Consider the following 12,303-nt stretch of genomic DNA (forward strand, 5'->3'; position numbering starts at 1 on the left):
GACTTGGCCAGATTATAATTCAACAAAGTGTTATCTAATTTGGACAATTTTTTTATATAATTGCTTGCTAACTTGGAAGTCTCTTTGGAGGGAAAAATGGGGGATTATCTTGCGAAACGCTTTCCCGATGCTGGGAGGATAGTTTTTGGCAGATAAGCTCCAGTTCAGCTATTCCATTAGCAGCTATTTTGTTGCAGATGTTGCCGAATGACCAATCAACAGCATTCAGGCATGGGCTGGTCTTGTTCATTATGGGATGCTTCACTTCCTGGAGCAGTCCAGCAACTAACAAGTACGTATCCTTGATCTACTATAGTCTTCATTTTCCCAATAAAGAAATGAAATGTGTCCATCTTTCGTAGTGACGCCTGCGGAACAAAAAAAGGGAAGAGAAAATCAGTTGCATGGGGAATTATAACTGCATGGTTCTCAAATCTGAGAGAAATTAATAGAGAAGCTGCCCAAAGCAGAAGCTGGACTTGGCTAATTGCACCTTCCTCCGTAAACACAACTCAAATATGAAAAGGATGGTGATGCTCTCATTGTCTTGGCAATCTCCTTGGTCTCCAATAAGATTGGAGAACAGTTGAAGTTGTAATAGACAGACTGAGGTTCGAAACTAAGGATTGTCAAGGCAAGTAGAGTATCCAAATTCATATGGAAAAGCTTCATCGACATGGTAAAAGCTGGATTTTAAAGTTTACAACCAAGATGTATATGTTAGTAACACCATCCCATCCCATGTTTTTATTTTTGGACAAATCCCATGTTTTAGTATCTGGATATTGTCTTTCCCGTTTTCTCTAAGATAATGTAGAATATCAGAGACCCTATGAAAAGTTATTATTTTATTACTGTGTACACTGTCTACGTTAATGTACTAATAGTGTGTTTTTACTAATCAGTAAAAAGTCAAGGTAATTATCAATATCGGGGTGGTGGCGCAGTTGGCTAGCGCGCAGGTCACTCTCATAGCAAAATAATTATTCCATATTACGCTATATTTCATTTTTGAAAAGAAAGCACCCACCTCAAAGATGCCCAAACTGACCAGTCCGCATAGCAAGGGAGACTGGACAATGGATTTGAACAGAGTGAGTGAGCCCAACCCAGTTGGGTCCGTAATACTTGCTAGGTTCACCAACAACAATTTCACAACCTCTGCTTTCATTTTCCAATGTCTGTTTGGAGTGAAAACAGAGCACTCTGCTCGGTTATCAGACCAAGTGGAGAAAGACAAATCAGAGGTTTTATGTTTAGGGACAGAAGAAGGGGAAGAAGTTTTCGTTGACTAAAGGCTGGATGGCAACCGAAGGGTTACTTTGGAAATGATGACCCACGTTGAATGTGGGACCTGGTATGCAAGATTTGGGCTTGTCTGACGCGTGTAGGGTTGGGATTGGTGTGATTAGGCGTGGGGTGAATGGATGGAGAGTTGGGGATAAAAGATTTGGCCAGTCGGTTAGTTGATTCTTCTTGTCTTTGATGGAACTCTACACAGACGGGGTAGAGGGATCTTTTCCATCGGCTTATGATGCCGTCTCCAACCTTATGCAGTGAAGCTAGTTATTAGTTAATTTATTATTATGTCACAGGCCAGCTTGCTACTTTTGGAACCTTCTAAAAGTCTAAATTAGACATGGCCATGTTGAACCATATATACAAGGAAAAACAATCACAATTTCATCGGTTTTGCAGGAAAGGGGGAATATTCCAATGCTGTAACTGGGGAGGACAGCTCACTAATGTTCATGCCTGAGGAACTGTAGCCTAAGGAAAGCCTCTTGATTCCTCATAAATTGTCAATGAAAACCAATTCCAAGCTAGCCACCTAAATAAGTCAAATGTAGCACAATGGAAGATGCTCCAACCTTAGTTTCAGGCTGGGCATGGCTTCCAAGCAACATTCTGGATTTGATTCTAGAAAAGTTGATCCCAATTTCTGACTATATCCGATTTAGTGCGGTTTGCAAGCATTGGCAATCAGTCGCTTTACATCGCAAGAAGCAGCCCATCAAATCATGTCACAAGGAGATTCCTATGCTCATAATTCCCACCATAGACGGTAGCAGCGAAAGGCGTGGCTTGTATAGTGTGACACAAGGTAAGACTTGTAGCTTTGAGTTGAATGTGTATTACAGTAAGAGGTTCTGTGGTTCTTCCCATGGTTGGTTGGCTTGTGTGGATGAGAATCTGGTAGTAACCCTCTTAAACCCTTTTACCGGGTGTACCATTAGCCTTCCACCAGTCCCCAAATCCACTTGGAGATCGACGGTAGCTTATAGATGTGATTACTACATTAATAAAGTTGTATTGTCTGCAGACCCTTCTTTTCTTCCTAATGACTATGAAGTATTGGTCATCTATGATGGCTATGGGAAACAAATAGCCCATTTTAAATCAGGGGATGATGCTTGGACTAGCATAGATCAAATGATCGGATTCGATGATGTAATTTATTATAAAGGCCAGTTTCTAGCTGTTAGTTTGGGTGGTAGTGTTTTTTCGATGAATGTTAGCAGGGATCAAACTGCTATTTATAGTAGTAAAGAAAGAAAGCAATTTGAATGATATGTAGGAAAGTGGTGGATGGCCACATTGACAGAGAAATTGGCTAACTGGGTTGCTGCTAAACAATGTTAGCTGTGGGGTTCTTTATTTTGGCTTACCACTACAGAGAAAACAACACTTCTGACATTTGACATATGACTTTTTGAGATAGCATAGTGCCACTTTGCTACTGAATGTACTATGTTGTATGCTAGGCTGCCAGCTTTTTGAGAACTGTTTCAAAAATTTGAATCACATTTATATCCATTAACTTGTTGGTTGATTCTTGGAAAATAAATGTAGGAGTCTATAAATCCTCCTGAACTTCTGTCAAAGGAAACCTCACCAAAGAACTCTAGCTATATATATATTTCTCTAAACCCTCTTCTAGAATTCAGACTCTCTCTCTCTCTCTCTCTCTCTCACACACACACACACACATATAGCGCATATCAAACTCTCAAGTCTCATGGACAGAACCAATAGTATACCTTTGCAGGGCCCAACCTATGGAAACCTCATCACCTAAAGATTGATATTCAACCTGAGGCTCAGGTAGAATATCAATCTTTGGGTCCTGTGCATATGCTCACTTAAAATGTCTGTAATAATTCTATGTCAATATATCATCAAGTGCTAAATTATCCAAAATGTTTGATCATGTTGCAGAAACTGGATAGTGAAGATGCAAGAATCGCCAACTATTTCGATGTGATTGCAGGAACAAGCACTGCTGGTCCTGCTTACTCACTGCCCCAAAATCTTCCCCAAGAAACAGTAATGTTTACAATTTAAATGTCAACTTTTTGTTAAATATTGAAGCAGAACGTTGTTGTAAAAATAGATTCTGATATAAGCATTATTAATTTTTTAAACAACACCTGTCCGGTATTTTTTCATACTACAAAGATTATCAAAGCTCTTGAGCCGGACCAGAATACAATGGAACGTGCCTACATGATGACTTGGTTGGGCAGAAACTTGGTGATAAAAAACTACACCAGACCAGACAGTAACTAACGTTGTCATTCCCGCATTTGACATAAAGCAGCACCAGCCAATTATCTTTTCCAGCTATGAGGTTGCCCCTTTTACTTTGAATTTAACCCATCATATCACTTCTTAGCTTAATTTTCTTTTTGATCATCAGCTTAATGTTACTTTTACTGTTTGTTATTTGTTAATTACTCTGTTTAAATCATGTGTGCTTTTCTTGGGTGGTTAGGTAGAAAATAAGTGATTCTTCGATTCATAACTCTTCGACATGTATGCATTGCAACCTCAGCAGTCTTACTGAGTTTTTGTTTTTCTCCATCTTGTTGAGTGAGTATGGTACTAAGATTATAAGTTGTGACTTTTGTGAGATATAGTGATCTGGTTGCTTTTGGGCCATTCAACATGTCGTCTGGACAAGTGGTTCAGGTGCCCTGTGAAATAGGGCACGCTGGTCACTTTCCTAAGCAACTTGTCATTCGGAAATTCCCCCATAAGTCTTAACAGGGCTTGACCAATTTTAGTTGGCAAATTTCAATACCAATCCATTTCTGTTGATGAAATTCGTCACAAATTCGTCACAAAGTGAATGGCCTTCTTTTCCACAAATGAGGCAAGTTGGATTATGAAATAAAGCAACTTTACAACTAGGAAGGGATGCATTCAAAAATATACGAACCAAACCCTGCATATTGAAGTGACCCTCTAACTCTAATCGGATGTAGGTCTTGTTAGGTTTTTGTATGTATTAGTGTTTGGAGAGGATTGTACTACTTTTTTTTTTTACTTATCAGGAAAATATTGTACACTACTTAATTACCAATTTGCTTAGTTACAATCATGTATATCAATTGAATATTTGTATTTAATTAACGATTAATACTAGTGGCTTTTTTACACAAAACAGATCAATGCAAACTTTTGGATGCTGATCATTTATATAGGGGCTTAGTTGCATCATGGGAGATAGAATTCAATGCAATCTTTTGGATACATGCCATTCATTAGTTGTTCAACCATTATAATTGGCGTACATGTCTAAAAGTTTAGGTAGTAATTATGCAAATTTTCCAATAAAAATTTTCACAAATGCTAGTTTCCTACGTTGGTCTAAAATAAAGAGGCCATTCCATGAGACAAAATCCTATTAAAAAGAAATCACAACATGTAATTAACAATATCAATTTGACTTAGAAAAGGAAGGAAAAGTTTAAAGTCTTAACAACTACCAATTAGTTTAGTGATGCTTATCTTCACAATATTCCAAATTCGAATCTCAACCCCCGTCAATTAAAAGAAAAAACACTATTGGTGGGGGTTTGAACTCTTTGATTTCCAAACGGATAAAAGCAAACCTTTTGGATATTGATATACTACGGTTTTCGGATTGAGATTTCAAATTAAACTAGGACTGAGACGCTTTATGTGATAGTTTTCTACACGGTTTAGGATTGTTGGGATTACTTCTGTACAAAATGGCAAAGCCTAGGCCTGCAAATACATACAAGTTGTGCAACTATTGATTTTCTGAGTGTAAGGAAATTAACGAGCACTATATATGGTGGAGGCATTATCATCAACCTTTGATTCCAGTTGGGCATGGCTCCCAAGCGACGTTCTAGATTTTATACTAGATAAGTTGATACCAATCTCTGAAGATGTCACCTGAAGAGCGCTCATTTTGGATACTCTTCAAGTTAGGATCATTAATGTATTTTGATCATCTTGGAATTTGTAACTATATTTTTGTTTATACTATTTTGGTTATATTTTGATTGAACTATTTTAGTTATAATTTGGTTGAACTATTTTGGTTGTAATTTGATTAAATTAATTGAATGCTTGTAGTTATATGCTATTGGTTCATTTGCAATTTGATTGGATTTTACTTGCTTCGTAAATCTATCAGTTGAGCTATGTGAACTAATTTCTGGGTTGTGCAATGCTTTTGTCTATTTTGGACTATGTTTTGCCGAACATAAAGTACCATCACAGACACAGAGCTTTCCTCTGTACTATTCAGGGATATGTGTCAATCCCAAGTGTCAATGGGAAAATCTTTAGGCTGCCATGCCAGAGACTATAGTTCATGGTCATAAAGTGCTCAAAATATTGTTTTTACAGTTGATTTTGTAATGCAGCGGCAATCGTGGTGCAAGTCCTGTTTGTTCATATTGAATGAAGATGTCAATAGTTCTCAATTCCGAATATTATAGGCGATATAGTGATTTCACATGAAACTTGTCTTATGAGTTTTGGTTGACTGGCAGGTAATGTCACAATCAAGCATGTATGAAGGTAATGACATAGGAGAAGAAAAAATTGATGATAAAGAAATAGATGAAGACAAAATAGATGAAGAAGAATTGGATGAAGGATTTTATGAAGCCAATAATATTTTAGTTATGGCAATTTACGCAGTAATACATGTGCTAAATCCATTTCTGATTATGATGGATGGAGAACAAATTGAGCCTCCACTAAGTCAACGACGAATTATTAGCATTGGATATGAGTATATACATCAAGCATTGAATGATGATCCTGCAATCTTGAATTCAATAGCATCTGATTATGGCCAAACCAGGACCGATTGTGCCCCCTAAAATAAGGGAAAGCACAAAATTTTACCCTTTTCTCAAGGTATGTGATGATTATCTAATTATATTAATATTGTAATTATAATTTTCATTATTATAATATGTAATTTTAAAAATATGGTTATATTTACATATGAATAATTTTAGGATTGCATCAGAGCTATTGATGGTACACATATTCTGACAATGGTGAGGGGACGAGATGTAAGCAGCTATTGTAATCGTCATGGAAAGATATCACAAAATGTATTAGCAGCTTGTAAGTGCCCCAAGATAAGTACTTATTTTTTAAATGATTCAAAGCTACTAAGTGATGCCTTATCAAGGAGGAACGGACTTAGGCCTAGTTTGGGATTGTTGTCACTTTTAAAAAAAGTTGTTTCTGCTGTGCTTTAAAAATAATTAGCTGTAAAGTAAAGCAGCTATGTTTGGTAAACACTATTTTTAAAGTGCTGTTAGTACAAAAAGCAATGTTAAAACCGTTTGGTAAATTTTAATATAAAATTGTTGTAACTGTGAATAATGACTAAAATAGACATGATGTTAAAAGTGTTATGCACTAATCATGTGGTGGTAGTGGTAGTGATGGAGTGGAGTTGGTGGTGGAGATGAAGGCGGAGTTGGTGATTATGGTAGTTGTGGTGGTGGGGATGGCGGTTGTGGAGGTGGTGGTGGTGGTAGTGGTAGCATGGTGGTGGTGGTGGATGTGGAGGTTTTGGAGGAGGTAGTGGTAGTGGTGGTGGTGGTGGTGGTGGTGGTGGAGGTGGTGGTGGAGGTGGTGGTGGTGGTGGTTGTGGTGGTGGTGGTTGTGGTGGTGGCGGTGGTGGTGGTAGTGGAGGAGGAGGTGGAGGTGGATTTCCGATTGAACCAACAGACGAATCTTCATCATCTTCATCTGCAGTATTACCAATTAATGAAGATGATACTTTTGAACCTATTGTTCAAACCCAAGAACAACAACGAGAAGATGCTAATGCATGGAGGGCTAGCATAGTTTTAAATATGCGGAGAGATGCTACCTAGGAGGATATGAAGCTACATCAAATTGGATATTAAAAAATTGGGAAGATTGTGTTGGGTTTTACTTGTCTTTATCAAGATTATCATTTGTTTGGTATTATAGACTAGTTTTTGTTTTTGTTTTTTTTTTTTTCTAGCTTATTTCATTGACTTCTACCTTTGCATATTTGCTTTTATTTATGTTGGTTGTCATCCATGGGAATGCACTGTTATAACCTTGAATGTTGTCATTCCTATTTTTATCCTTGAAGGAAACGCATTCTTTTAACCCCATAAAATGACTCATCAATATCAAGCCACAACTTGGGAGCAAACACCTTTGTCAAAATATTTTTCTGATGGCAATGTGCTTTATGCTAAAAAGGGTGCCAATGCTTCATGGGTCTGGTCAAGTATCTTGGAGGGTCTGAATGTTATTAACCAGGGCATGCAATGGCAAGTGATTAATGGAGAAAGTGTTAGGCTATGGCATGACTGTTGGATTCATACTATTCCAGGTGCCCGATTATCCGGCCATCTATCGGTTGATTTAGGCCAAGAGACTCGTGTCGCAACTATTATTCATCCAACTACCCGATCCTAGAATGTGGAGCCAATTAGACAGTGCATCTCTACCCAGGAGGAAGCTGCCATCTTCGTTACCCCTCTTGGCCCCGTGACGGTAAAGACAAGCCAATTTGGCCTTTGAATAGACAAGGGCAATACTCTGTCAGGTCGGGGTACTATTTTCTGCATTGCAGGGGGCTTTTTCGTTCGGCATCAGTAAATGGGCTGGGCTACCGTAAAAGGCAGATTGATGAAATTGTCCCCCTTTGTGCGAGTTCGAAAATTAGGCCCCAAAAATGCTTCGAAAGGGCAGTAGAGCCTTAGGAAGCATCTTGGTTACCTTCACCAACCAAAACAACAATAACTTACAGATGATTTCTTAATGCTTACAGATGAGTTCTTAGCTTGGCATGGGGAAATCATGGCATGGGAGCAAAATTGGCATGAGTTTAGCACTAAAGAGAGAATTATGTATTCTTGGAGAGTAGAAACGGTGTCCAGGTAAGAGAGGAAGGGTTTTTAAGTAGGTTTGGCTGAGAGAGAAGGGAGAAAAAGGAAATGAAGGCTTGAGTGCTTCTTCCGACAGCTTGATTGTGACTCTGTCACTATTAGAACAATCTGCCAAAAGAGGGAAAATGGGGAAGAAGGGTGAATAGTGCACGAAATGGCTGGATTTTGCAAGTAAGAGAGGAAGCTTGCTTTCTAGATGTGGATGTCCTTCGTTGGGTAGAAGAGGCCCTATTTATAGCCGCTGGAAGCCATCTTTTTCCAAGAAACCCTAATGGCTTCCATCCCATTTTGCCAAGTTTTTCCCTTCCTTTCTCCCCTCATCCCTTTAATCATCCTATTTTGGTGAAATCTACTCTGCTCTTTCGCACAAAATCAGGAGATTTGGGAGCTCAAGGCCCTTTTTCCCGCAACCTCCCTAGTGATGAATTCCTATTTTCAGATATCTCATTTTCTCCCTTTCGTTTCCTCCTTTATAGTCAGATCTGATAAAGGAAAGAGCTTTAATATACTTGCTGATTCGAAGGGTGGCTCCTTGCATGCCAATATCTTTTGGTTTCTTGGATGTTTTGCTTGAAAGCTTGTTCCTTCCCTCCCAGCAGCCTACGTGGTCTTCCCAGCTCCTTCCAAGGCTTTGTCTTTCAGTCAAATGCTGGAGCCTTTGCTGCCCCCTTACTTCTAATTTGTATGGGCTTTCAACCTACCAAACAAATGGGCTAATCTCATCAAATATTGGGCTATATGGGTTAATTTTAGTGGGCCATTTTGCTTGGGTTTTTTGGTTAGGTTATTTTCCCTTTTTGTGCTTACCCATATGTTTGGGCCTAAGAAATGGGATTGGGTTCCGAGGCTCCCAAGCGACCCAGAACCTCAATTTCTCGGCCCATCAATGGGCCTCATGACAACTTATTACCATCCATACCACAACCTACTCAAGTAAGCCCCGGGCATTTGAGTGGCTTGGGCCCACTTAGGCTTGTAGCGTGGTTGGGTGTGACATAACAATGTTTGGCATGGCATGTTGCTTGGCATGTCTTTCAATTATGATGCTTGACGGGATAATTAGCATGAATTTGTAGAACTAACGCATTTTACAATCTTAATTTTGATTCCTAGCACAATAGATTATTTATTTGGCATGGCACGCGAAGTGTGATTCGTGCACGGCGAATCTTTGCGTGCTCCAAATTGGGCCCTTTCTGAATAATGTGTCATTTTGGGCTACGAATTTATTTGGGTCAAACCGTGGATTTTTTGGGCCTCAACATTAGCCCCCTTAATTATTAGGGCCATGGATAAGTGCTAGAATGGGCCGAACAATTAAACCCGGCCCAAAAATCAAATTTATAAGCTCCAACAGCTATTTGTGGTTTCCCAGATACCAACTTCCTCCTTCTTCTTTTTCATTTATTATTTCTTCCTTCTTCTCCTTCCTCTTTACGTGCATCGGAGTAACATTATCCCCATCACCTTCATCTTCATTTTCCTTTTCTTCCTCCAACGAACTCAAAGCGAGAGAGAGAGAGAGAGAGAGAGAGAGAGATCAAGAAGAATTGTCTGTCTACAGCCGCTGGAAGGGAGCTCAAGCCAAACCCGACTCCGTCATCCCCATATGAAGAAAACCCACTTGTTGTGTTGGGCTGCGCAAATCTCACGGCCTGGTGCTCCGGGTGAGGATGTCCGTTAACACGTGGCGTCCTTCTTTTGGATGCGGTGCGGTTTTTTACCCGGGCGTGCAGCCACGGTCTACCGTGCGTCGAGATGATGATGAGGTTTGGGTAGAAGATGGTTAAATGATGCGCCTGTTTTGAGTTCGACTCCTAATCAAACGATTGTGGCCGAGAGAGGAACTGATCTCGGCCGTCAGGTTCACGGCCTGAGCTACAAGGCCGTTTAGTGGTGGTGTTAGTGGCGGGTTTTAGGCGGTGCTCCGGCGCGTTGCTCAGAGAGCGACGGTCGTATGATATATGGGGTGAATGAGACGATAACAGGGATGGTGCTCTAGCGCCTTGAAAATCAAGGGTCGTATGATATATTGATGAATGGATTTTCCTTACAATCTACCACTACTCCTAGGAAAGCAGATAAAGGTATTCAAAGTGAATTACAGGAAAATATAATTTGCTCCGTGGGAGGCTTTTGGTTTGGTGTTTGAACCCTTTGAATGTAGTCTTGAGCTTAGTATTTATAGGGGGAGTCTTGGAGGGACAATCGAGGCTGAAAAGATCTTCGTGGTGGAGCCTGATCGGGGCAAGTGGGTAGTCAAATCGGCATTTGGGATCGTGAAGCATGGTGGTGTGACTCCCATAAATCCCGGTAAATCTCGGCCACCGCCCTAATCGTGGGTTCTGCCCCCTTGGCCGTGGGAACGCATTTAATGCCCTGGTATGGTGGTTGGTGATCTGACCTCAAGTTGTAAGAATACTTGTGAGAATGTTTGCGCCTAACCACTCTGATTTCTATTACCAAATCCTGACTTCAGTCACTTCCCTTCTTCCATCGTGCATTAAATGCTTCTTGCGACTAGTGGGTTTGCTGCGATAGTCAGAGGCATTACTTCATTAAATGGGGCGTGGGACCCTGAGGCCACGTGGCGATTTAACCACGTATCTTCGGCCGTGTCTCTTATGGCATTCGCTTGGCCTATAATACGCCACGAGGCCGAGAGGATTACGCCTTGCGGCTTTCCTTTTGTTTTCGAAGGCAAAATGCCTAACGAAACGTGGCCGTTTCAGTTCATGAGTAGGTGCTAGGGCCGAGAGGAAGTCCATTCGGTCAGTTTATGACCGTGATTTATTAGGCACAAACATGTTGTTGGAAGAGATCTCTTTGTGCAGACTTTTCTTCTAAGAATCCCTTATTTCCCCCTTTCTTGGTGCATCTGGGACTATCCCTTGAGGGGATTAACAAGGGATGCCCTTTTTCTGTAGTAATTTCTTGAATCTATTGAAGGGTTCATTGGGTTCTTCATGCCCTTGGGTTTTACTCTTTGTTTTGGCAACCAAGCTCCCACTCCTTTTGACCCATCCATCTTTTGTTGGAGTAATCGTTAGCAAGGAAGGGTTTGTGTCAGTTTTTGGGGTTATCCCTTTTTTGATTTCTTTCATTTTGCAAGCTGCCGGAAGAGTGCGAACTTTGTGAGAAGAAATCGTTGGTATGGATTGCATCCTTTTCTTTTCTCCATTTTTTCCCCTTTTTATCATGTGTTGGGCTTTTTGAGCTAGTGAAAAGGCTGAATTTTGCATGATGCGCTTTTTCTATGTAGGTGTATATGTCTTTGGAATAGGCAGGGGAAGGTGCCGGAAGCCTGCGTCGTATTCCCTATTGCTGGAAGCTTCGAGTGTACCGATTTCGCAACTTTAGCATTTAGACTTCTATCTTGCTCTCCTGGTAAGTAGCTTTGCTCGTTTGTTGTAATCTCAGGTCATTCTTTTTAAATCTGTAGGAATAGATGTAGACTGATATCTTGGCCTAGGCTTGTTTTTCCTCTGAACACACGCTTGATTAAATCTGGACTTTTCTCCCATGTTGTGAAAATAGAAATTGACATAATGCATGCTCTGCAATGCTTGGATATTTTTGCATTTTGAGGAAGAATTTGCTTGCCATGAATAGATTGCATGCTGCTTGGATATTTGCTTACGCGTTTCCTTTCACGTGAGCTTAACTTGCCATGCTTGGCGTATATTCCGCATGTGGCAGATGACCAAGTAGATTTTGGAACATTATTTGATTAGTTTTTTATTTTTATAATTACTTTTAAAATATTTCTTTTGTATACATTTCTTTTATTTTATATAATAAATGTTTTCTTTGCGATTAATCTTTTTATTGTAATTTCATTTTAATTATAAAAAAAACCAAATTTATTTTTTTACAAAATTAAAAAACAAATAATAATAATTTTATATATATAATATATATTACTTTTGCGCGACGAAACGTAAATCGTCGCGCAAAATCATTTAAAAAAACCCGTTGACAAATTTATTTTAATCATGCGCGACGAAGAGTTTCGTTGCGCGAAATGTATGCGCGACAAATTGTTTGTCGCCGAAAGTTGTATCGCGACGAATTGTCTCGTCGC

The 12,303-nt window shown here is 39.8% G+C and overlaps 1 protein-coding gene across 1 annotated transcript; it reads left to right on the top strand.

Moving 5' to 3' along the window:
- The first annotated feature begins 1,827 nt into the window (after positions 1-1,827).
- LOC148920910 (F-box protein SKIP23-like) lies at positions 1,828-6,149 on the top strand. Its single transcript, XM_089047410.1, has 3 exons — positions 1,828-2,514; positions 3,220-3,327; positions 5,814-6,149. Exons 1-3 carry the CDS (start codon positions 1,855-1,857, stop codon positions 6,147-6,149), a joined length of 1,104 nt encoding a protein of 367 aa, XP_088903536.1. The 5' UTR covers positions 1,828-1,854.
- Positions 6,150-12,303: the final 6,154 nt, after the last annotated feature.

The sequence above is a fragment of the Prunus mume genome, linkage group LG1 (genome assembly GCF_029339155.1).
Source record: "Prunus mume cultivar Tortuosa linkage group LG1, ASM2933915v1, whole genome shotgun sequence".
In the NCBI taxonomy this organism is placed as follows: domain Eukaryota; kingdom Viridiplantae; phylum Streptophyta; class Magnoliopsida; order Rosales; family Rosaceae; genus Prunus; species Prunus mume.

Coding starts and splice junctions, on each gene's coding strand:
- LOC148920910 (XM_089047410.1), top strand. CDS start 1,855: ATGGAAGATGCTCCAACCTTAGTTTCAGGCTGGGCATGGCTTCCAAGC. Junction 2,515..3,219: donor GTAGTGTTTTTTCGATGAAT/GTTAGCAGGGAT, acceptor ATCATGTTGCAG/AAACTGGATAGTGAAGATGC. Junction 3,328..5,813: donor AAAATCTTCCCCAAGAAACA/GTAATGTTTACA, acceptor GTTGACTGGCAG/GTAATGTCACAATCAAGCAT.